Source organism: Panthera pardus, unplaced genomic scaffold (assembly GCF_024362965.1).
Source record: "Panthera pardus isolate Hobbes unplaced genomic scaffold, ASM2436296v1 HiC_scaffold_25, whole genome shotgun sequence".
NCBI classification, from domain to species: domain Eukaryota; kingdom Metazoa; phylum Chordata; class Mammalia; order Carnivora; family Felidae; genus Panthera; species Panthera pardus.
Genome location: NW_026526821.1, coordinates 60,750,091 through 60,775,444, shown reverse-complemented (window position 1 = coordinate 60,775,444; position 25,354 = coordinate 60,750,091). Strand labels below are relative to the sequence as shown.

At 38.0% G+C, this 25,354-nt stretch overlaps 1 protein-coding gene across 2 annotated transcripts in view; it reads right to left on the bottom strand.

Annotated features, from left to right (window-relative positions):
* MGAT4A (alpha-1,3-mannosyl-glycoprotein 4-beta-N-acetylglucosaminyltransferase A) overlaps positions 1–25,354 on the bottom strand; it is a 121,756-nt gene that overhangs the window by 69,055 nt on the left and 27,347 nt on the right. Inside the window, exons 3-4 of one of the 2 annotated variants that reach the window (XM_053890612.1) lie at positions 9,980–10,120; positions 7,446–7,586 (exon numbers count right to left, since the gene is read on the bottom strand). In XM_053890612.1, coding sequence (XP_053746587.1) covers positions 7,446–7,586; positions 9,980–10,120 — 282 coding nt within the window. Of the gene's footprint in view, positions 1–7,445; positions 7,587–9,952; positions 10,121–25,354 lie in introns of both variants that reach the window. The other variant, XM_053890611.1, reaches the window with a different exon arrangement.

The window sequence follows — 25,354 nt, the reverse complement described above, 5'->3', positions numbered from 1 at the left end:
GATCTAAATATCCAACTGACTACCCTCCACAATCACCGCCTGCCTTAACATATCCAGATTCAAGTTATGATCTCAAAAACCAATGTTGCAAAATATTTTCTTTTGTCCCCTATCTCAGTGAAGAGTGGCCACCATCCACCCAGTTACATGATCTAGAAACCTAAGACTTCATCCTTCACCACATCCTTTACCTCTGTCCATCATTATGTGCTCCCATTATATGTCCCCATACATTTCAAACAACTCCTACATCCATCTTCTTGTTTCCATCTCCACTATTATCACTATTATGTAGTCCACGCCTATCCTTTTTCAAGGGGATCAGTACAGTAGCCTCTTATTGGGGCCTTTCAAATCTACTCTCCTTCCCACAAATTCAGTCACTCTTCCCACTGCAGCAAATGTGGTCTCTTAAAAATTTAAATCTTTTTTTTTTTAATTTGAGAGAGACATGTGCGCACACACACATACGTGTGAGTGGGGGAGGGGGGAGGGAGAGAGAAGTTTGGGGGGGGGAGGGAGATCCCAAGCAGGCTCCACACTCAGTGTGAAGCCTGGCAAGGGGCTCAATCCCACGACCCTGGGATCATGACCTGAGCCAAAATTAAGAAACCGACACTCAAATGACTGGCCACCTAGGTGCTCCTGCAAAATTTAAATCTTATAAAGTTATCCTAAGTAAGTCCTGCTTAAGACCCTTCAGGGGCTTCTTAACTTTTTTAAGTTTATTTATTTTGAGAGAGAGAATGAGAACACAAACAGGAAAGGAACAGAGAAAGAAGGAAAGAGAATCCCAAGCAGGCTCCATCCACACTGTCAGCACAGAGCCCACTGTGGGACTCAAATTCACTAATGGTGAGATCATGACCTGAACCAAAATCAAGAGTTAGGTGCTTAACCAACTGAGCCACTGAGGTGCAGGGGGGTTCTTTCTGCTCTTGGGTAGGATAAAAGTCCAAAACCAATAAAAGGTCTGCAGGTTCCTGCACTGTCTGACTCCAATTTATCTCTAGTCTCATCTTATTCCATGTTTCTCCCTCACTCTACACTTCATTTATAGCGACCTCCTTTCATTTTCTAGAACATTCCACACATGCTCCTTTCCATCACAGGGCTTTTGTGATGCTCTTCTCCTTTTCTGGAATACTTTTTTCTCCCATGTGGCAGCCATAATAATGCCCCCCACCATGTCCATGTCCTAATTCCTAGAATTTGTGAATATATTACCTAACATGCCAAAAGGGACTTTGTGGATGTGATTAAGGATTTTGAGATTGGAAGATGATCCTGGATTACCCAGGTGAACCTAATGACTTCACAAGAGTCCTTATGAGAGAAAGGTAGGAGAGTCTGTGAGAGAAGGAGATGTGACAATGTAAGTAAAAGGTCAGGGTCACAGAGAGATCTGCAGATAAAGCAAGGGGCACTAATGAAGGTAGGTAGTCAGCCTCTAGAAGCTGGAAAAGGAAAGGAGGTGGACTGTCCCTTAAAGCAACAGAAGGAACACACCCTAGTCAACACACCGATTTTAGGACTTCTGGCCACCAAAACTATAAGATAATAAACTTATGTTGTTTTAAGTCACTGGGTTTGTGGAAATTTTTACAGCAGAATTAAGCAACTAAGAAACCCACCTTCACCACTGAATGACATATTTCACTGATTTCAGGTCAAATGCATTTTTAAGACTCCCCTGAAATCCTTAATTGAGGCAAATCCCCCTTTTATACATTATCAAGGTATCCTTTAAATCACCAAAGTTGTAACTGTATAATTATTTACATAAATGATTATTTGACTCATGCATTCTCCCTTATTTAGATTGAAGCTCCACAACACTAGGAACTCCATCTAATTTTGTGTACCTAAGTACCTGGCAAAGTACCTGGCACATAGCAAGTACTCATGGATTTTTTAACCCGCTGTCCTCTACCCATCAGTAATGCCATTTTGGTAGGTAACCTATGGAGGGTCTTTTCTCAGCCATCTTGCTTGGCACTAAATGGGCCCTAAATCTGAAGAGCAGGGAGTTTCTTCAACTCAAAGAAATTTTCTTCTATTACATATTTGCTTATTTCCTCTCTTCAGTCCCTTTGTTCTCTACTTCTGAAATTTCTATTAGATGGATTATTAGAACTTTTGTATACCCCAATTCTTTGTGCCCTTTATGCAGCATTCCAGAACTAGAATTATTCAACTTTCAGACTGCTAATCTGATCTTCAGCTGTATCTACTCTGCTTACCAGTCCATTTATATGTAAATTTTACATATAATCAATGAAATCAGAACACAGAGATTTCCAATTGATCCTTTTACAACAGTCAGTTATGAACTAGCCTCTCATCCTTCTAATATATATTATGTTTAATTTCTAAATTATATTGTGCTTGTTCTGCAAATTCAATTTCCTTTGAGTATTAAGTCATTCACGATGTGGGTTTCCTTAAATATTTTGTAACGCTAGTTGTACAATATGCCCTTTTACCTATCTGCACACACTGTATCTACTTATTGCAGCCTCCTCTGCAAATTTTGTGGGAGGATCTAGATGTGGTTTGGGTAGGGTGGGGTGGCAGTTTTTTTGTTCTTCACTAGGAATTCCAGACCCTCTTTAGACAGTCAGTAGCTTTCCTGGAGCACTCTTCTCCCTGGAGCACTTAGGAAGACTTAGCTGGTCTGAGTGCTGTTCATTAATCGGCCTGACCACTGAAGAACAGAATTTGTAGCAAGAAGCAGTTTTTCTTTGATCTAAAAAAACAGAAGTTCTTAATATAAAGTCCCTAAAAAAGTTTTGGGAGTTCTACAAAATCCCAGAAATTACATACAAAATTACTTTTCTTATGTGCATTTTTCTAAGTGGAAGGTTTATAGCTTTCCTACAATATCCAAAGGGTTCTGTGACTCTAAAAAAGTTAAGAACCAATGCTTAAGGATTTAGGAAGGAAGATTTTTAATGTAAATCTGAGGGTTTTCTTTTTTTTCAAGTTTTCTGTGTTTTCTTCCTCTCAAAAATAGTGCTAGCTTAGTAAGAATGTTAACTAGTGGAGCTGGTTGACCAAGATTTCATTATATTTATATATGTTATGATAAAGTCATAAACAAATGGGATGGAACCATCTTCAAAAAGGATAAGAGAGAATGTTATATTCACAAAATAACAACGAGCTACTGCAGGAGAACTTATCAGAGGTTCTTTTTTTTTTAAACTTTATTTATTTTTGTGACCCAGTACGTGATCTATCTTGGACAATGTTCCATGTGCACTTGAGAAGAAAGTATATTCTGTTGCTTTGGGATGCAGAGTTCTAAATATATCTGTCAAGTCCATCTGGTCCAATGTATCATTCAGGGCCCTTGTTTCTTTATTGATCCTGTGTCTAGATGATATATCTATTGTTTAAGTGGAGTATTAAAGTCCCCTGCAATCACCACATTCTTATCAATAAGGTTGCTTATGTTTGTGATTGTTTTATATATTTGGGGGCTCCTGTATTTGGCGCATAGACATTTACAATTGTTAGCTCTTCCTGATGGATAGACCCTGTAATTATTATATAATGCCCTTCTTCATCTCTTGTTACAGCCTTTAATTTAAAGTCTAGTTTGTCTGATATAAGTATGGCTACTCCAGCTTTCTTTTGACTTCCAGTAGCATGATAGATAGTTCTCCCTCCCCTGACTTTCAATCTGAAGGTGTCCTCAGGTCTAAAATGAGTCTCTTGTAGACAGCAAATAGATGGGTCTTGTTTTTTTATCCATTCTGATACCCTATGTCTTTTGGTTGAAACATTTAGTCCATTTACATTCAGTGTTATTATTGAAAGATATGGGTTTAGAGTCATTGTGATGTCTGTAGGTTTCATGCTTGCAGTGATGTCTCTGGTACTTTGTGGTCCTTGCAACAGAATCCCCCTTAGGATCTCTTGTAGGGCTGGTTTAGTGGTGATGAATTCCTTCAGCTTTTGTTTGTTTGGGAAGACCTTCATCTCTCCTTCTATTCTGAATGACAGACTTGCTGGATAAAGGATTCTTGGCTGCATATTTTTTTCTGTTCATCACATTGAAGATTTCCTGCCATTCCTTTCTGGCCTGCCAAGTTTCAGAAGATAGATCTGTCACTAGTCTTATCAGTCTCCCTTTATATGTTAGAGCGTGTTTATCTCTAGCTGCTTTCAGAATTTTCTGTTTATCCTTGTATTTTGCCAGTTTCACTATGATATGTCATGCAGAAGATCGATTCAAGTTACGTCTGAAGGGAGTTCTCTGTGCCTCTTGGATTTCAATGCCTGTTTCCTTCCCCAGATCAGGGAAGTTCTCAACTATGATTTGTTCAAGTACACCTTCAGCCCCTTTCTCTCTCTCTTCCTCTTCTGGTATCCCTATTATACGGATATTGTTGTACTTGATTGCATCACTTAGTTCTCTAATTCTCCCCTCATACTCCTGGATTTTTTATCTCTCTTTTTCTCAGCTTCCTCTTTTTCCATAATTTTATCTTCTAATTCACCTATTCTCTCCTCTGCCTCTTCAATCCGAGCTGCTGTCGCCTCCACTGTATTTTGCACCTCATTTAGAGGATTTTTTACCTCCTCATGACTGTTTCTTAGTCCCTTGATCTCTGTAGTAATAGATTCTCTGCTGTCCCCTATACTTTTTTCAAGCCTAGCGATTAATTTTATGACTATTATTCTAAATTCATGGTCTGTTATATTGCTTAAATTGTTTTTGATCAATTCGTTAGCTGTCACTACTTCCTGGAGTTTCTTTTGAGGAGAATTCTTCTGTTTCGTCATTTTGGATAGTCCCTGGAGTGGCGCGGAACTGCGGGACACTTCCCCTGTGCTGTCTGGAGTAACTTGTGTTCGTGCGCGGGGCTGCAGTCAGACCTAATATCTGCCCCCAGCCCACCACTGAGGCCACAGTCAGACTGGTGTGTACCTTATCTTCCCCTCTCCCAGGGGTAGGACTCACTCTGATATGGTGTGGCCCCTGTCTGGGCTACCTGCACACTGCCAGGCTTGTTGTGCTGCTTTGATGGGATCTGGCCTATTAGCCGGGGTGGATCCGCAGGTGCACAGGGGTGGGAGGGGCAGGCTTAGCTCGCTTTGCCATTGGTGGTCCCCTGTGGGAGGGGACCTGCAGCACCAGGAGGGAAGCAGAACTGTCGGAGGGATGGATCCACAGAAGCACAGCGTTGGGTGTTTGCACGGTGCAAGCAAGTTCGGTGACGGGAACTTGTTCCCTTTGGGATTTTGGCTGGGGGATGGGAGAGGGAGATGGCACTGGCCAGCACCTTTGTTCCCCACCGAGCTGAGCTCTGTCTTCCAGGGCTCAACACCTCTCCCTCCCGGTGTCCTCCCGCCCTCCTGCTCTCCAAGCAGAGCTGCTGACTTTTAACATTCCAGAAGTTAAGTCCCGCTGGCTATCAGAACTCACACAGTCCGGCCCCTCCGATTTTGTAAGCCAAACTCAGGGGCTCTGCCTTGCTGGGCAGGCTGCCCCTCCACCCTGTTTATTTATTTTTGAGAGACAGAGAGAGAGAGAGAGAGAGAGAGAGAGAGAGAGAGACAGACGGCAGGGGAGGAGCAAGGAGAGAGGGAGACACAGAATGTGAAGCCGGCTCCAGGCTGTGAGCTGTCAGCACAGAGCCCAATGAGGGGCTTGAACTCACGAGTAGTCTCAAGATCATGACCTGAGTGGAAGTCAGGCGTTTAACCAACTGAGCCACCCAGGAGCCCCTCCTTGAACCTATTAGAGGTTCTAAAGTCTTAAATAACTTTAAAAATACTCGCACTTTCTTTTCATTTGATATTCTTATTAATGAAGGTATCCTCTAAACCAACAAATGTACTGAATGGCTGAGACATCTGACCCAAATAGTGATTGTTCAAGGGAGAGACAAAATATCAACTTCAGAAATAATTAATGATCAATGTTCTAAGGAAAATAATTTAGAGTACGCTACACATCTTGTTAGTCTTTGCACATCCAGTACCTGCTGGATAAATATTTAGTGAATCAATAAAGAAATGGAAAAATGATTTAGTTTTAACCTAATATTTTAAGAATTATCACTTCCTTAGGAAGATTTTAAATGATTCATAAAGTAGAAAGATAGCATAACTAAAAAAAGACAAATATAAAAGCTTATGCTAATAATATGGTAAATGCAACACACAAAAGTAAAATACCTAAGAATCCTATTGAATTAGGGGCGCCTGGGTGGCGCAGTCGGTTAAGCGTCCGACTTCAGCCAGGTCACGATCTCGCGGTCCGTGAGTTCGAGCCCCGCGTCAGGCTCTGGGCTGATGGCTCGGAGCCTGGAGCCTGTTTCCGATTCTGTGTCTCCCTCTCTCTCTGCCCCTCCCCCGTTCATGCTCTGTCTCTCTCTGTCCCAAAAATAAATAAAAAAGCGTTGAAAAAAAAAAAAATTTAAAAAAAAAAAAAAAAAAAAGAATCCTATTGAATCAAAAGCAGATTAAATCAACTTTTCAAAAACATTATCACAAAGATATCTTTGTGTATCTATTAGGTAATGGTTTTGTCATTTGTCAAAGACTTATTAGGGGAGCAAAATGATATTTTGGTCTCTACATTTTAAAATCTCCAGAGAAAAGATAAACAAGATCAAAAGAAAAGAATAAAAATCATAAAAAAATGGTAAAGAGGGCCCACAAGGAAAATTCAAGAAGCTCTGGTGGTTCTAACAAAAGGAATAAAATATGCAGTAACTACCTTTTCATATATTAGAAAAAAAGCAGGGGCGCCTGGGTGGCTCAGTTGGTTAAGCATTTGACTTTGGTGTAGATCACGACATCATGGTTGGTGAGTTCCAGCCCTGCATCAGGTAAACTTGAGCCCTGCTTCAGGTGAGCTCTGCTTCTCTCTCTCTCCCTCCCTCCCTCCCTCTCTCTCTGTCTTCTGCCCCTCATGGTATTCTCCCTCTCTCTCTGCCCCTCGCTCACTGGTACCCTCAATCTCTCTCTCAAAAAAAAAAAAAAAAAAAAAGGCAAACCAAAGTATTTCTATTATTGTATGAAAGGTTAAACAAAAGTTTATATATGCCTTCTGGCTAAGAAAAAGCAGGGGCAAACATAAGAAAACCTCTCTTGAAAAGACTGAAGAGCTATTAATGTTGAAAGATGATAAACAAAGTCATCTCTCTACATCTAAAATTTTTAAAACTGAAAAATTAAAAAGGTTAAACATTTTTCTGCCTGGAGATGGGGCTTAAACCAGATTTCTCATGAGCTTTTTCAGTTCTACAGTCTGATGTATGGAGAAAAATGTCCAACTCCTTTCAACGTAAAAGAGTCCTAAGTTACTACGCATAGAGAAGGAATTTTTCTTTTTTGACCTGCCAGGTTTCTAATGGTCAATGTTATATCCCAAGATCCAATTAAAACCAGCAGTACAACCACAGTAAGGAACAAAATAAACATACCTCCTGTTCTTCCATTACCAATCTGCAGAGCAGGCTGAAGGCTTCTTTCATTTTGCAATAAATGAGGCAAATGATAATAAATGCTTGGCACTTGAAGAGATTTTTTGCTTGTTAACTCCTTTAATAGTTTTAGGGTATTATCTAAAACAAAAAAGCAAAATTAATGCACAGGGTCACCTTACTTACAGAAATTGCTGATTTCGCAAATACAGCAGTAAAAATTTATGAGAACTAGAACTAAAGAATTTTCTTTCTTGATTTCATACTTTGGTAAACAAGATCTCCCTTTAAAATGAAAAAGACACTTCAGCCAGAGTCTCGGAGTCTGATGCTGACAGCACTTGAAGGAAGCTAAAAAGGTCAGCCAAAGTACCAGGAGAAGGTAGAAGGCTTTCATCACTTGCTATTGTAATGGTTCAGAATTTAGGCCCTGCAGAACACACACTAATAAACATGCTACCCGTTGGGGTGCCTGGGTGGCTCAGTCAGTTGAGCGTCCAACTTCAACTCAGGTCATGATCTCACACTTCGTGAGTTCGAGCCCAACGTCGGACTCTGTGCTGACAGCACAGAGCCTGGAGCCCGCTTCAGATTCTGTGTCTCCCCCTCTCTCTGTCCCTCCCCTGCTCATGCTCTGTCTTTCTCTGTCTCAAAAAAAAAAAAAAAAAAAAAAATTAAAAAAAAATTTTTTAAACATGCTACCCGTTTATGAAAACATAGTAAGCACATTCACCACCCATAATTTTCTCTTTCCTTATGCTATTCTATTTTACCAAATTTTCAAATGGAAGATATTTTTTTCAAAGAAATTCAAGTACAATAATTTAAACAGCACAATTTAAGACAGATCCTAACTTTCAAATCATTTTCCAGTTTTTCTTGGAGGAATTAATGAATCTTTTAATATAACATGAAATAAAAACTCTGATCTGGTAGGCAACATTTTAAAATCCCAACAGTAATTTAACATTTTAAATATGGAAGTCAGCAATAAGGACTTAAAGCTTCAAAAAAGATTTCATGTGAAGCAATATGAAGACTCCATTAAAAATATAAGAACCAAAAATTCACCAAAAACTGCAAATGACTGTGATATGTTTAATGAAATTAATGTTTAATCTTATAAGTAAAGAAACAATTATAAATTACAAGGCACCAATTTCAATCTATCAAGTTAGCAGATCAAATGCTATTAAATTTTGGTGATAATCTGATATATGTTACAGCTATTCAAGACAGCATCAAAAACCCTAAAACATTTCTGTCTTATTACTCAATCATTTCCCTTTTAGGAATTTTACTTTCATGCTCTCAATAAATATTTAGCGATCATCTACTTTGTCCCAGCCACTGTGTCATGTGTTTGGAAATCAACAGACATTAAAACATAGATCCTTGTTTTTAAGGAAGTCATAATCTAATAAAAGTAACTTAAGGGCTACCAGAAATGTGACCAAGTTATACATAAAGACATCCATCACAGAGTTATAAACTAGGGAGAGAAAATAACACAGAAAAATCTTATTTGCCTAATAGTAAAATTGTTTAATATATTATGGTATATGATTAACTGACAAAAGGCCATTAAAAACGGTATTTTTGAAAAATATTAAATGACACAATAAATGCTAATAGCATAATTTCAAAAGTAAAAATCAGGCTATAACAATTACAATTTTGAAGATAAACTTGCATGGAAAAAAGACTAGAAGGAAATGAAAAAATGTTAAGAGAAATCACTCGACAGCAGGCTTATAGGTGATTTTTTATTATCTATTCCATTCCATACTTTTAAATGTTATTGTGCCACAACACAAATTTCACAATCAGGAGGGGAAGACAGAGCATGAAAATTCAAAAGTAAGGTAATGTAGTGGAGTGCCTGGGCTGGTTAAGCATCCAACTTTGGCTCAGGTCATGATCTCATGGTTCAAGGGTTCAAGCCCTGCATGAGCTCTGTGCTGACAGCTCAGAGCCAGGAGCCTGCTTTCGATTCTGTGTCTCCCTCTCTCTCTGCCCCTCCCCTGATCACACTCTGTCTCTCTTTCTCTCAAAAATAAATATGAAAAAAAGTTGTTTTTTTTTTAAATAAGGTTAGGTAGTGAATCTAAAGACAAGAAGAATAAATGGTAAAAGATGATGCTAAATGAAAAGGTATATTAATCTTGAAAGACTTATGTGTAAAAACACATTTATGTGTGTAAAAACACCAAGTTAAATTTTAATTTCATTTGGAATATATTTTTGAAGAGATCTGGGTTTTTGCTCTAGTTGGTGAAATTTACACAACTGAAATCTAAATCAATTATTACTCTCTTAAAATCAAACTTAGCAATTAATAAAAATTGTTTTATAATTTACCATTATACAAAGTTTTGTGCAATGTTTCTCTCTGAAAAGAGTAATATATGCTGGTTGATAAGCTACTTTATACAACTTTCAAATAAATTATTTCACATAACCCTTTGAAAACATAACTTTTATGAAACTAAAAATATCATTTGTACCTGAAAACTTATTTAATGCATCCTTACTTCCATTTGTTTCTGCTCCTACACGCTTGAACTGCTGTACAATGGCATTTAATTCAGAAGAGCGCTGCGAGATTCTATGTTCAGCTATACGAAGACGTTCTTTCAAGGCAAGAAACTCTCGTTGATAAGCAATCAGTTTTTCTAGAAGCAAAACCAAAGGTTTTTAATATATTTCTTTAAAAAAAGAAGAAACATAAAACCTAACTGTAAGATTAGAAATTTTAAAGTCACATTTTTCAGAAAGATGTTCATTTACATATTGATACAGAACTGAAAAAAGAGCCCCAACCCTTATACATAGCAAAGCTACAACTAACCCTAATGCTCTTAATATCTGTAAGAATGCAAACACTTTCTACTTAGTCTTTCAGAAATGTAAAGACAGGGAGAAAAAGGACAAAGTTTTTAGAATTAACATTTCAGGCATACTACTAACATCATTTCTCAAAAGGTTCAAACAAATATAAAGACCTTATTTGTATTAAGATAAAGTATTGAAACTGATAATATAATTAATAAAATGAATATTACCTTTTTTATAGCATTATCATTAATTTCTATAGGCTTTTTCCTCTGTACTTCCAATTCTGCAAAGATTTCCCTAAGCCAGACTTTGGTCAAATTCCTGATTCCTAGGGGAGCCTGGGTGGCTCAGTCGGTTAAGTGTCCAACTTTGGCACGGGTCATGATCTCCTGGTCAGTGGGTTTGAGTTCTGCGTTCAGCTCTGTGCTGACAGCTCACAGCCTGGTGCCTGCTTTGGATTCTGTGTCTCCCTTTCTCTCTGCCCCCCCCCACTCATGCTCTGTCTCTCTCTCTCAAAAATAAACAAACATTACAAAAAAAAATTTTTTTTAATTCCTTATTTCTAAAACTTCTTATTAGGCAGGTGTAAAATGACTCCAGTTAACAGTCATCCATTTTAATTTGAGAGAATCACAGGTCAGGAAAACCTGGTTTGGGAAATAAAGTGTATTTCATGAGGATAAATGCAGGCATTGAAACAACAGTATCAGACAGCTCAGAGACAAAGTGCACAGTGAGACGATGCCTAAGGACAGAATCTGACATTAAAATCTAAGAGATGGTGGAAGACAAACCATTCATTAATTTTGATCAGCAATGCTGAAAGGTAGTTGAGGGATATGGGAGTAGTATGAGCAATTTCTACAACCTCATTAAACTAAGAGAAACCAGAACAATGGTTTTCAACTTCTGTATCAAGCTGGATAATCCAAGGCTACTATTTTGATATCTAAACAAAACACACCTTAGAAAGACTACTTTTTATTTAATATTATTATCTCTGCCTTCTTCAAGGACAGACTCAATAAGAAACAGACCTAAAAAAAATAAACCTGCATGGTTATAAAGATATTCTTAACAACAGGCAATTATCTTGTTCCTTGTCCCTTACACAAAAGCTCACACAATAAACATCTCTTCAGAATTCTGTGGCAGGGAAAAAAAGTCTGCCCTGCTCAATTGTCATTCTTCCATACATTGAACAATCACCATATAAGCAGCTATATTCTCCTTAACTTGCTGGCTTTAGGAGGGAAGAAAGGAAAAAGAAGGCTGTGATTAGGAGGGGCATATAGGGAGCTTCAGAGTGCCAGCTAGGTCCTATTGACTGCTCTGGGTAGTGGTTCAAAAAAATTCATCACTATACATTCATAGTTTAGGCGCATATATTCATAATAAAAGAAATGTTAAAAACATACTATTCACAAACACAAAACTATAAACAATTATACTCTAACAAAAACTAAAAGAATTGTAACAAGAGATATGCAAGATTCATATGATGGGGGCACCTGGGTGGCTCCATTGGTGAAGCGTCCGACTTCAGCTCAGTTCATGATCTTGCAGTTCGTGAGTTTGAGCCCTGCATCGGGCTCTGTGCTGACAGCTCAGAGCCTGGAGTCTGCTTCAGATTCTGTGTCTCCCTCTCTGTCCCTAACCTGCTCACACTCTCTGTCTTTTAAAAATAAACAAGCATTAAAAAAATTTTATAAGATTCATGTGATGAAAACTACAAACCCTTTACTGAAACCTCTAATGGAAGAGTTAATGAAGTCATCTCTCAATCCTAAGCGAGAAGATTCAATCTTGTAAAAAAAAAAAAAAAAAAAAAAAAAAGATAAATTCTACCCTAAGTTTAATTATAAATTCAATTCATTATCTTTCAAAAGAACACTGAAACTTTTTTGGTATATGAGTTTTGACACATGACTCTAAAATTCATCTACAGGAGAGAGTGTTTCTGAAGAGTCAAAACAAACAAACAAACAAACAATAAATAAATAAATAATAAAGGGGAATATGCTCTGAGATCAGAACACACTAGAAGGCTACAGGAATTAAAACAGTGTAGACTGCCAGGTCCGGACAGTGTGGATAAGGGCCAATTACACCAAGCAGGCTGTGTCCAAACTTAGCATGAGTAAACTTCCTCTCAGTTCTTCCCTCTTTACGTGAGCAATTTAAAATCCTCTTCTTAACACTTACACAGTGCTGAGATAGTGGTTTCTTGACATCATCTGCCCAAAAGAGAATTAGAACTCTCTGGAGAAGTAACTTTAAGATGAACCTGAAACAATTTGGTGTAAACTAAGAAAATGTTATTTACAAAAAGACAGGACTTGTCAAAAGGGCACAGCATGGTACTTAATGGGCCCCTATTGGCCAAATTAGAGACAACTTAAGTACCAAAACAAATATTGACAGTAATAGCTTATACCTATTGAATAAAATAAGAATCCATGACCTCATATAAATAATAAATGAGGGGCACCTGGATGGCTCAGTCAGTTAAGAATCCAATTCCTGATTTAGGCTCAGGTCATGATCTCATGGTTTATTGGATCAAACCCCGCGTCTGGCCCTGTGCTCTCAGCTCTCAACCCTGCTTTGGGTTCTCTCTCTCCCTTTCCCTTTGCCCGTCCCCTGCTCTCTCGCTCAAAATAAACATTAATAAAATAATAAACAAAAATTAACAGGTGAGGGAGATGTGTTTCTTTTAGTAGAATGCAAGCTAATAAATGTAGAAGGAATGATGGATGTTGGAAAATTACCATTTTACAACTATCATAGCAATAACTGATTCAGGCAAGAATCAAAAATGGATGCTAAAACCAGCAGATCAAAGTTTTCTGAGGAACAAATGGGGTATGTATGTCACCTCAGGGTATCTCCCTACAAAGTACTTACTAATTTACAAAAGGAAAAATATGCTAACTTTACTACGAAGAAACCTGCCAGATATCTAACTTATGTGATCAAAGTTCATGTCAGCACCCAGAAAACAGATACAACGTGCCTCTGATATGATACACAGAGGACACACCTCATTTATGTGGCATTCCTGCCAAAAAATGCATGATCTGAATCTAATCTCAAGGAAACATCACACACATCCAAACTGAGAGATAATGTACAAAACAAAAAGCTTGTATTATAAAAAATGTCAAGGTCATCAAAGACAAAGGCTTACTAGGAACTATCACAGATTAAGAGACTAAAGGAGTCATGACAACAAAATGCAAAGCACAGCCATGGACTGAATCCTAGACCGGACAAACTAAATGCAACAAAGAACATTACTGGAAAAAATAACAGAATATACAGTAGATACTGTGCCAATGTTAAATTCCCTAAGTATGATCCTTATACTGTAGTACTTAAACAGAATTCCTTGTTCCTAGGAAACAAACATTAAATTATTTAGGGGTAAAAAGGCATGATTTCTGTAATTTACTCCCAAATGGTTCTGAAAAGAAACTACAACAAATTGATAGAAAGGTTATGTTCATAACAGATGATATGTATAGAAAAGTCATTTTGTACTACCCTTGTAACTCTTCTTCAGTTGAAACTTTTTTAAAAATAAGTTTTCAAGGGGCTCCTTAAAGTCGGTTAAGTGTCTGACTTCGGCTCAGGTCATCATCTCACAGTTCATGAGTTGGAGACCCGCATCAGGCTCTCTGCTATTGGCATGGAGCCTGCTTCGGATCCTCTGTACCCCTCTCTCTCTGCCCCTCCCCTCCCCCTCTCTCAAAATAATCAAATAAATAAACTTAAAAATGTAAGTTTTTAAAAAGTAAGCAGGAGGGACAGGATGACATACAGGTTAGGTCTTTTAGCAGCTCTTGAGTGGGAAGATGGGATATGGACTTGAGGGCAGTCTCTGTCCCTACATTTTCTTGGTACTTTTTGAAACCAACTTCCCAGAGGCCAGCTTCACCAAGTAAAGAGAGTAACCAGTCCCAATGGATAAATACCCCCATCCCTAATTCCAAAGTGCTGTCCTGCTTTCAGATGACCTGGCCATGCTTGTGAAAAGATCCCTTGGGCCCATGAAGTACTGGATAGAGTCCTAAGTATCTTCTTTCAGGGCCAGATACTAGTGCTGCTCTTAGCCCAAAGCCCACAGCTATGAAAGGGTTCCAATTGGGCCATTTCCCATCTCTCACATCCATCCTTTGTTTCTAACTCCACCCTTCCGCATTCAAAGGGTTCTCTCCATGACATCAGAGCAAGTCCATACTCCAGCCAGAAAGCCATGTCAGTGAAAAAGAGTATGTGTGGTGTAAAGCCTTGAGCTAGTCCTGCCAGGAATACCACAGAACGCTGTTGGCTCCTCCAAACAGAAAGGAGTTACATATGATCTTTACACAGCTCTCCTGTGCAGTCCATCCTCCATCATCTACCCAAACACAGGCTCACTAGTGACTTCTAGAATTTTCTCCACCTATATTTCCCATAGTACTATACTGCTCCCTTGAGGAGAGTAGTGTATCATCCCAGAAGTTCACACTTTAGCATAACATAAAAACAGTTTCTTCAAATTTGTGATTACGTGTTTGACAATTCTCTGTTTTCAACATTACTAGCACAATTCCTTTTTTTTTTTTTTTTGCTTTTCTTTAATCATTTCAATCAGTTTCTATGGGGGAGGGGACATGGCAAGACGGTGTGGGAAACTCTTATATTATCATCTTACCAGGAAATGCCTAGTTTGTTTGTTTTGTTTTATTGTAGACAGAACCTAACTTAAAAAAAAATTTTTTTTGTAAGTTTATTTGAGAGAGAGAGAGAGGGAGAGAGCATACAAGCAGGGGAAGAGAGAGAGGGAGAGGGAGAGAATCCCGAGCAGGCTCTGCACTGTCAGCTCAGGGCTTGAACTCACAAACCATGAGATCATGACCTGAGCCGAAATCAATAGTCAAACACTCAACTGACTGAACCACCCAGGTGACCCGAATCTTTTTAATTGTAGAAAATTATATATCCAGATTAGACAATGAAAGTACAAATCATGTTCTGTGAACCTAAGACTCTGAAACATACAAAATTTCCAGAGAAACCACTTTAATTCCTTCAAATCAAATAATCAAATCAGTTTTCCAGTAAAAGTGTATCTTTAGGTCTTCAAAGACTTATTAGGTTGAACCATATAAAATCGCTGATATTTGATTATTTTTAACAAAAATGGCAATTTTATATGATTCAACAATTTAAAAATAACAGCTTTGGACTCAACAATTAAAAAAATGTATAAACAGTATAGATGAAAAATTAACACAAACAAAAAGGTGCTATAAACTAAAACCCAGTATGTTATATATAAAAACAGAACAAAAAATTTCATTTTCAAACAATAGTACTTTTTTATTAGCAAGATGTGAGGGATACTACTGAGTTCTATAAGCCAACATTAAAAACTGGCTTCTGAGTGGCTCAGTCGGCTAAGCATCTGACTCTTGGATTTGGCTCAAGAAATGATCTCATAGTTCATGAGTTCAAGCCCTGTATATGGCTCTGTGCTGACAGTGTGGAGCCTGCTTTGCATTCTCTCTCTCCCTCTCTCTCCACCCTTCCCTTGCTCTGTCTCATTCTCAAAATAAAAATAAAAACAAAAACTGCCTTATGTTAAACTTAAAATTACCAAAAATTAAACCCACTTTTAAATTTCTTAATTTTAATATATATTAAACAATAAAATCCTGGCACTGGAAAGAATGTTGATAAGTCATCTGGTCCATCCCTCTGTCCTTTAATACTACAATGAACTACTTCACACAAATATTAAAATATATATGTGTGTGTGTGTGTGACATACATACACATATATGAGCGAGGAGCTCCCTTAGTAATAGATTCCACAATTTAACAAGCTTTATTTTTCAGGAAGTCATTGCCTTTGAAAAACATTTCATTGCACATTTACCATTCTTTTTTTTTTTTTTTTAATTTTTTTTTTCAACGTTTTTTATTTTTATTTTTGGGACAGAGAGAGACAGAGCATGAACGGGGGAGGGGCAGAGAGAGAGGGAGACACAGAATCGGAAACAGGCTCCAGGCTCCGAGCCATCAGCCCAGAGCCCGACGCGGGGCTCGAACTCACTGACCGCGAGATCGTGACCTGGCTGAAGTCGGACGCTTAACCGACTGCGCCACCCAGGCGCCCTGCACATTTACCATTCTTATGCAACCATTTTTTAAAAGGAAGAAGGCCCAGATGAAATTATGGGCAATTTCCTACTTAAAAATCTCTTAAAAAATAAAAGAACTGAATTCAGAAAGGTTTAGAACTAGTCTAGAAAAGGGGAGCCTAGGTGACTTCAGTAGGTTAAGTGTACGATTTTGGCTTGGGTCATGATCTCACAGTTCATGAACTCGAGACCCATGTTAGGTTCTGTGCAGACAGCTCAGAGCCTGGAGCCGGCTTCATATTCTGTGTCTCCCTCTCTCTCTCTGCCCCTGCCCTGCTTGCATTTTCTTTCTCTCTGAAAAATAAACAAACATTTTTAAAAATTAAAAAAAAAAAAAAAAAAAAAAGAACTGGTCTAGAAAAGCCAAAAGACATAGTGAATAGGAGTCCAAAAGACAGAGGATGAAATGAATTTGAACAATTCTAATTAGAATGGACAGCTAAAAGTTACAAACAAGACTAAGTATCTTATTCTCTAACATTACTGCTCTAACATTACTACTTGGATTGTTAAAACACAGATTGTTAAAACACAATTCTGGACCCCCACCTCAAGAGATTCTGATTCCAGTAGGCCTAACATGGTACTTAAGAATTTCTAACAAGCTCCGGGTTACCTGGGTGGCTCAGTCAGTTAAGTGTCTGACTTTGGCTCAGGTCATGATCTCACAGTTCGTGGGTTCGAGCCCTGCCATCGGGCTCTGTGCTGATAGCTCAGAGCCTGGAGCCTGTTTCAGATTCTATGTCTCCCTCTCTCTCTGTCCCTCCCCCACTCGTGCTCTGTCTCCCTCTGTCTCAAAAATAAGTAAACATTAAAAAAAATTTTTTTGATTAAAAAAAATAATAAAAAAAGAAGAATTTCTAACAAGCTCCAAGGTGATGCTGAGCTACCCACTAAACAGCATTAAGCCAATACTGTCCTCAAAGTAGGTCTAGACTCAGGCAGCCTGGACATTTGTGTGGTTCTGCTCCACTATGCACTAGCTGCTTCTCCTCTCTCTGGCTTACATGTTAAGAGATCCAGGGAGAGAAGGGAGCATTAAAATGTTCAGGACATAATCCTCAAGATTATACTTGGGGCATAGACATATTTTAAAATATTCAGTGGACACCTATTTCCAAGGACCTCTTAAGAATTATGTAGAATTAACAAGACCATTCAATGTCCCTAGAGTATTCCAGTCAGGCTCTACCATACAAGCACGGATTAAACCTGCAGCACCCTTCTAAACTCAAAGGGAAAATGGAGCCCACTGATACACAAAATCATATACTTTATTTAGATTAAAGCAAAGAGTAAAATTCCTCTGTTCCCTTACATAATGTTTTCACTATGCTTACAAAACAGAATCCTAACTAGTGAATGAATACCAGAGAAGCTATGGGTGAGAAGTTTTCTGGAATACAATCACTGTTTCCAAGTTGTCCCCTAAGTAGTATAATCATTAACAATATCACTCAAAACAGACTTCCAGGTAAAGGCTTAGTAAGTTAAAATCTATCCACTGATCATATAAATAAAGCACAACACCTTAAGATAATCAAATGATGCTGCATATACCTATTACAACACACTCTTAGATGTAGTTTCCCACTAAATAGCTACAAATCATTTTCCTTGATTTCCCTGAAGTCAGGGAAATCTCTTTTTAGCAATTATCATAAAGTTCTAAATTCCATTATCATAGTGAAATGAGATGAAAAAACAATAAATTGCATAACTTAGGATAATGGTTACTAGAGTATACTTAGCCATATGTTTATAACTGTTCTTTACTAAATTATATTGACCATGATTCTATTAAACCTGATTTTTAAAAATTCAGTAAGCTATAAGGAGCTTGGAGTAAAAATTATCAGACAGCCATGAACTCTTTTCCTTAAGTACTTAAACTTACTGGCAGACACTTTTCCAAAGAGGTGTTGCTTTATTCCCAAAACAAAAAATTTGTATTCCAAAAGATACAATGGTATGTATTTTCCCATGAAGTATCAAACTCAATGAACTTTTAAAATACAATCCATTTTTACATTGGAGTTATCTGTGCAGCAGTTTCTTTACAATTGTACATAAAATACATTTTCTATAAGTTAATGTATAAAATACTGCTTTATGCCAGAATAAAAATATTAGTATTTACTATTTTAAAAAAAATCCCTTAAGACAGAGCATTTATTCTACATTAGAATCACCTTTATTTAAAAAGCATAAAATTTAAATAGAAAATAAATACATACTTATATACCTTTAAAAAATAAAAAATAAAAAGCAGGATACTAATCCCTAGGCAACCCTACACTATGGACTAGCCGTACCAGCAAACGTCGTGTCCGCTTTCTGTATCTCCCTCACTAGATCTGGTTATTCATTTTTTGCTTTATTTCATGTTTTCTTCCCTCTCTTCACTTTTCTCTGTTCCTTATTATCTACCTTTCCTAATACTTTTCTGCAAAACTCTTTTCAAATTCTTCTATGTTTCTTTCCACACTTTTCATTATCATCCACAAACTTCACATCTTTCACCTCTTTATTCTTTCCTATTATTCATGTTCCCCGTATCCACCCAGAAATATCCCCACCTTTTCTGTTGTCTTTATTTTGAATTACTGAGAACTTTTTTTTGTCCAATTGACATAAATACAGTTCACTCGCTTGGAAACACTAACTTTGTAGTCTTTTGTAAACTTCACTGAAAACAATTGAGAATTTAGGATTTTTCCTTCCTGTAACCATAATGGCAACAACAACAACAAAAAGGAAACTGACAGGAAAACATTTCACAATTACTAGATAAATCAGAAAATGAATGCAGAGACAGGTAATATTACCCTAAACTCACTGTTGGTGAAATGGATTATAAAAGTAAAATCTCAGACTAGGACTCTTCAGATGACTACATCATAAATGAATTCTGTCAAGTTCAAGATCAAGACTCCAGTTACAGATCAAAATAGACATCTCCCTATTCTTTCCACTAAGGAAAACAAAAACCCTGGACATTACATATTACAAACACAAGGAAGGTTCTTAAAGGCATACAGAAGTCAGCAGATAGAAGGGACAATGGAACCTAAGGAACGACACAATAGTGAGTTCTCTTGAGTTTTCTTTTTGCCTCATATATTCCAGACAGAGTACTGGAGAAGCCACCATCCAGGAAACACAAACAGGAGCACACAAAAACATCCCAAGAAAAACCCACTCTCTCTAAAAAGGACTAAGGATGGGACAACCTAGCAAGGGAGAAACCTTTTAGACAATAACCACTATATTCCTGACCAAACACCATGAATACCACCATGGTCCAATCCCTACCTCACTAGCAAAAGCGAATTGGGGAGTCTAGACTTCCACCCTTATCCAAGTGTAACAAAGCCCCCCCCACACACACACACACACACTCACACACACACGGGCCATATCAGAAAAAAATGTACGAAGAGCCAGGACTTTCATTACCCTTCAACAGTAAAGTGCCCCCACAATGAAATATCAGTGGAGGCCAAATGGAAAGTAGTGACAGGTTCCTCCCCCTCTGCCAACCAGAGTGGCGTCACCAGATGCCTAATGGGAACCAACCTCCTACCCTTGCACAGCAGAAATGAGATGCCCCTTCCTAATGGGTATCAACAGAGGGAAAGTAAGGAGGTTGGACTTCTATCCTCACCTGGCAGTGATAAAGTGGCACTCCAACTTCCCCCCAGAAAATCGTGTAAGAGAAGGCCAGCTAAGACAGACAACTTAAACAAGGCCCAGGGTCTCATAACATAATATCTAAAATGCCCTGGATACAGCTGAAAATCACCCATCATACTGAGAATCAATAAAATCTCAACTTGAAAAAGAAAAGATACGGGGCGCCTAAGTGGCTCAGTCGGTTGATCGTCCGACTTCGGCTCAGGTCATGGTATCACGGTCCGTGAGTTCGAGCCCCGCGTCCGGCTCTGTGCTGACTGCTCAGAGCCTGGAGCCTGCTTCGGATTCTGTGTCTCCCTCTCTCTCTGACCCTCCCAGTTCATGCTCTGTCTCTGTCTCAAAAATAAATAAACATTAAAAAAAATTAAAAAAAAAAAAGAAAAAAAATATAATGAATACATGCCATCACCAAGATGACACAGATGGTGGAATTATCTGATAAGGATTTGAAAGCAGCCATCATAAAAATGTTTCCACGGGCAGATTAAACAAATGACAAAGAGAAAGAAAGAAAGAAACCCTACACAAAGAAATACGAAATAAAAATTATAGAAACAAATGAAATTTTAGAACAGAAAATATGATAAATGAAATAAAAAATTTAATGTGTGGGCTCAATAGCAGAATGAAGAAGACAGAAGACAGTATCAGGGAATCTTGAGAAAGACCACCAAAATTGCCCAATCTGAACAACAAAGAGAAAAGAGACTGGAAAAAAATTTTTATGAGTGTCAGGGACCTTTGAAACTGTAACAAAAGATCTAAAATCTAACATTCTTGTCAACAGAGTCCCAGAGGGAAAACACCAAGACAGTGGGGTGGAAAAAGTATTAGAAAAAGTAATGGCTAGAACATCCCAAATTTGGTAAAAGATATGAACATACATTAAGACGTAAGAAGCTGAGAAAATTCCAAAAAAGATAAACCCGAAGAAATCTATACCAAGAAACACCATAAATGAACTTCAGAAAACTAGAGACAAAAAGTCTTGAAAGCAGCCAGATACAAGCATCCAGCACTTCTCCCAACAGAGTGGTACAGGACACACTTCTGCTAGCAATGAATTTTGACACACATGCAAAGTGTTGTCCACCAGTAAAGCTCATTAGAGACTCAGTGTCCAAGGCTGTTATTGGAGGCTGGTCATGTAGGTAAGCTCTCTGCCTAGCACATACCAAAATTCCTGACTCTAATAAGGAAAGCAGGTGTTCAGCATAAACCAAATTGCTTGTATAAATAATTTAGGCACAATAAACCACTCTTACAATGTAGAGTCAGTTTTATATCAGTGTTTACCAAGCAAGTTACCAGATGTGAGCCAAGGTCCAGCCTTGGAAGCAGGTCTTTCTAATAATAAGCAGTCTCAGATCTGTTGTTAACTCTCTTTACAGCAGGAATCACATTTTAGATTTTTTCATGTCAATGCCTTGTAGAATGCTAGGTAATAAGTAGCTATGCCAGCGAGCTGCAAATCCTCTTAAATTAAAAAGAAAATTATCATAAGAAACTGACATGTGCAAAATTTGTCAGCATTATTTATAAGGTTAAGCTAGTGATGGTAATTATATAAAAGAATGTTATGGACCCAATAAAAATAATGACATGGGAAACATCTGTGACATATTAAGCAAAAATGTGAGCTACCCAACACTCCCAATATGATGCCAATTACATTATATTTACTATAGTAGCTCTCAAACTTTTTGGTCTCAGAACCCCTTTACAAAATTTTTCAAAAATTAGAGGACCCCAAAAGATCTTTTATGTGAATTATATCAACACTTCTCATATTAGAAATTAAAACCAATTAACATGTAAAATATTTAAAATTCTTTAAAAAATAAACCCACTACATGTTAACATAAATAACATATTTTGCCAAAAATAACTATTTTCTAAACCAAAAACATTTAATAGAGTGACATTTGCTCAAATCTCTTTAATGTCTGTCTTAACAAAATACAGCTGAATTCTCATATCTGCTTCTGCTATCTCTTTTGAGAATAAAAAAGGCAAATAACAAAATAAGTAGTATTTTGTATCAAGTAGTATCAAGAAAAATAGTCTTGATTTCATGAACCTCCTGAAAAGGTGTTGGGACTCATGCCCTTGAACCACACTTTGAGAATCACCAGTCCAGAAAAATGAAGGAAAATATATCAAAAATGTTAACACAGCTCTACCTGCTAGATAGATTCTGTTGACCAGCATTTTCACATTTCCATGCATTTATATTTTATTAAATAAGAGTGATATGCTAGCTTTTTTTTATGCTATTCTTGTCTACTGCCGGTTTAAGGGTGCAATGCACTTTATCCTTGTACATCATTAAACAATGGAGCCCAGAACTAGACAATTACTCATATCCCCAAAGCCTGGCTGGCAGTCTTTAGAAAGCATCACAAAAAATTCAGTTAGCTAATGTTCTGTAATAATCCAGTGTTCTCAATTTAGCCCTCCTCTAATATGTCAACCATGAATAATATCCTTTCAGAGTTAAGAATACGTCAAGCGTAGATTTCCAGACAACCTCTGAACACAGCACATGCTTAAGCAGCTTTCCAACCTGGAAAAATTAGATTAGGAAAGTGTTTTAGGAAATGGATGGTAGCCAACTAAGCTGAACATAAAATAATACCACACCAAGCCCAAGGGCTAAATCTGCCAACTTTAATACATAAACAAGAAAGGCAGCTGGCGTACCTGGCAGAATTTAGGTCTATATTCTAACCCCCTTCAGGTCCTATTTTAACATTAGGTCCTTATTTATAATACCTCAGATACTAAAGACTTTTCTTTTTTTAGAAATTCACTATGGCAAAAACTTTACACCATGATTTTATGTGTACGTATTTATACGAGCTTGGAGAATCCTAGGTATAATGGGTCTCAAGCCTGCCTGCAAACAGAATCACCTGACGGACTTTTTAAAAATGCCCAGGGGACTTCTAACTTCTAGCGCAACAAATGGAGGAGGTCCACAGATTTCTCTTCCCCAAGAGCAACTATAAAGCTAGCCAAACGAGTCAAAAACAACCATTTCGGTGCTCTGGCAATCAACCAGAGACATACAACAAATTGAGAAGCGTTTATTCATGAAAACGACTGCACTTTGGGTAAGAACAGCGTAAGTATGTGGCTTTCTTGCCAGGAGCTGCCTCATCCCACCTCAGCTATATTACTTCAGAAGTTCAACAAGGAGGGGGCAGGCCTTGAAACCAGCAGATTCACTGTCATTGCCAGAGGGGACTCACTTGATTGGGACTACAGGTCAAAGTGGCAATCTCTGAGGCAAATGAAAGGGTGGACCAGTGGCTCTGCTAGCCTGAGGCTACTGTACCATATGGAGCAAGCAATGGACTGGCAGACTTAAGGAGACTTAACACGGAGTTCTAGGGAGTTAGACAGTGAGAGGGAGCTTAAAAAGCTCTTCACAGTTCAGGTTGATTGTAGGCTATGAGCACGCACAACAGAGACCAGAGCAGGCCCAAGCTACCCACACGTGCCTAGCTGACAAAACCCATGGACACACACAGAAGAACTGAAATAGAAGCAAGAGGAAAGTAAAGCCAGAGCTGACTTGAAAACAGCCCAAAGTAGGACTGCTCCACAGCCCACATGCACCCATCAGCAGAGAAGAGAGGTCTTACTGGCTCAAAGTGTTTGACTCCAAACCCTGATCGGTCTTTGACTGAACACTATTCTGTGCACTTAAAAATAAAAACAAATCAAAATAAAAACATAGAGATCAGTAGTCACATACTATGGGACAGACAGACTTTGGAGATTTAACCCAACCAAGTCACTGAACAAATGAGCAAGCAAAACCACCACCACCATCAGTGATTTAAAAAAAAAAAAAAAAAAATCTAGAGTTGCATCAATATATTATCTAAAATATACAGTGGTCAACATGTATTTACAAGACATGCAAAGAAAAAAAGGAAGTGTGACCCATAATTGGAGAGAGGCAATTAAAAAGCAGTCCATAGAAATGATCTCTGAGTATTCCCAGATGTTGGATTTATCAGATGAAGACTTCAAAACAACTACTAAAAAAGAACCAAATAAAACCACATTTAGAGAATTAAAGGAAAGTGTGATAAAACTGATGTAATGAACAGAGAAAATAAAGAGGTAGAAATTCTAAAACAAAATGGAAATAGTGGAGTTGAGGCTCAACAGATTTCTGATGGCAAAAGAAAAAGAGACTAAGAGCCAAATGCTCATCTATAATAGAAAGTCCATAGATTATATCTAAACGTTTTTAAAAATCAAGAAATAATAACATATATATGTCATTTATAAATATGGCAATATCAGAAAGAACAGCCAAAAGTACTAAAAATAGCCACTTCTAGGAAATGAGACTAGGACAGTACAGAGAAATGAAGCTGGATACCATTCTTTCAATATAACCTTTGAGGGTAATCATATATTTTATTAACTACAAGCATATTACACTTTAATAAAAATGTTATTTAATTTATAACCACAAAACAGCAGGGCTCAGTTGGTTAAGCATATTTTTTTTTAATGTTTACTTACTTATCGAGAGAGGGAGAGAGAGTGAGCGAGCATGAGCAGGGGAGGAGCAGAGAGAGAGAGAGAGAGAGAGAGAGAGAGAGAGAGAATCCTAAGCAGGCTCCATGCTGTCAGCGCAGAGTTGACATGGGGCTCAATTTCACCAACCATGAGATCATGATCTGAGCAGAAATCAAGAGCTGATGCTCAATTGACTAAGCTACCCAGGCGCCCCTAAGCATCTGACTCTTGATCTCAGCATCACGAGTTCAGGCCCCACATTGGGCTCTACACTGGGTGTGAACCTTACTTAAAAGAAAAGTACAAAACACATAAACAGATAGCAATACCATGGCTTTAACTGAAGGACCTAGAAAGTAGAACCAGAAGACCCACTCCACTTAATAAGAAGCCGAGGAGAAACAACCACAAAAAGGTGGTGATCACAGTACTCAGAGAATGGAGTTGGAAAGAGAGAATGAGGAGGTACCGTGATGCAACACCCTGGGAGATACTGACAGGAGGCTGAGGGTGAGGGTATTTCTGTACTCAGCTCCAAGACTAGTTCTTGGCCACCATGGAACACAGATGACATGCTGGCAAGGAGATGCCGTGACGGGTCAAAGGGAAAGCTAGAGATCATGGGGAAGCTAAGGTGGT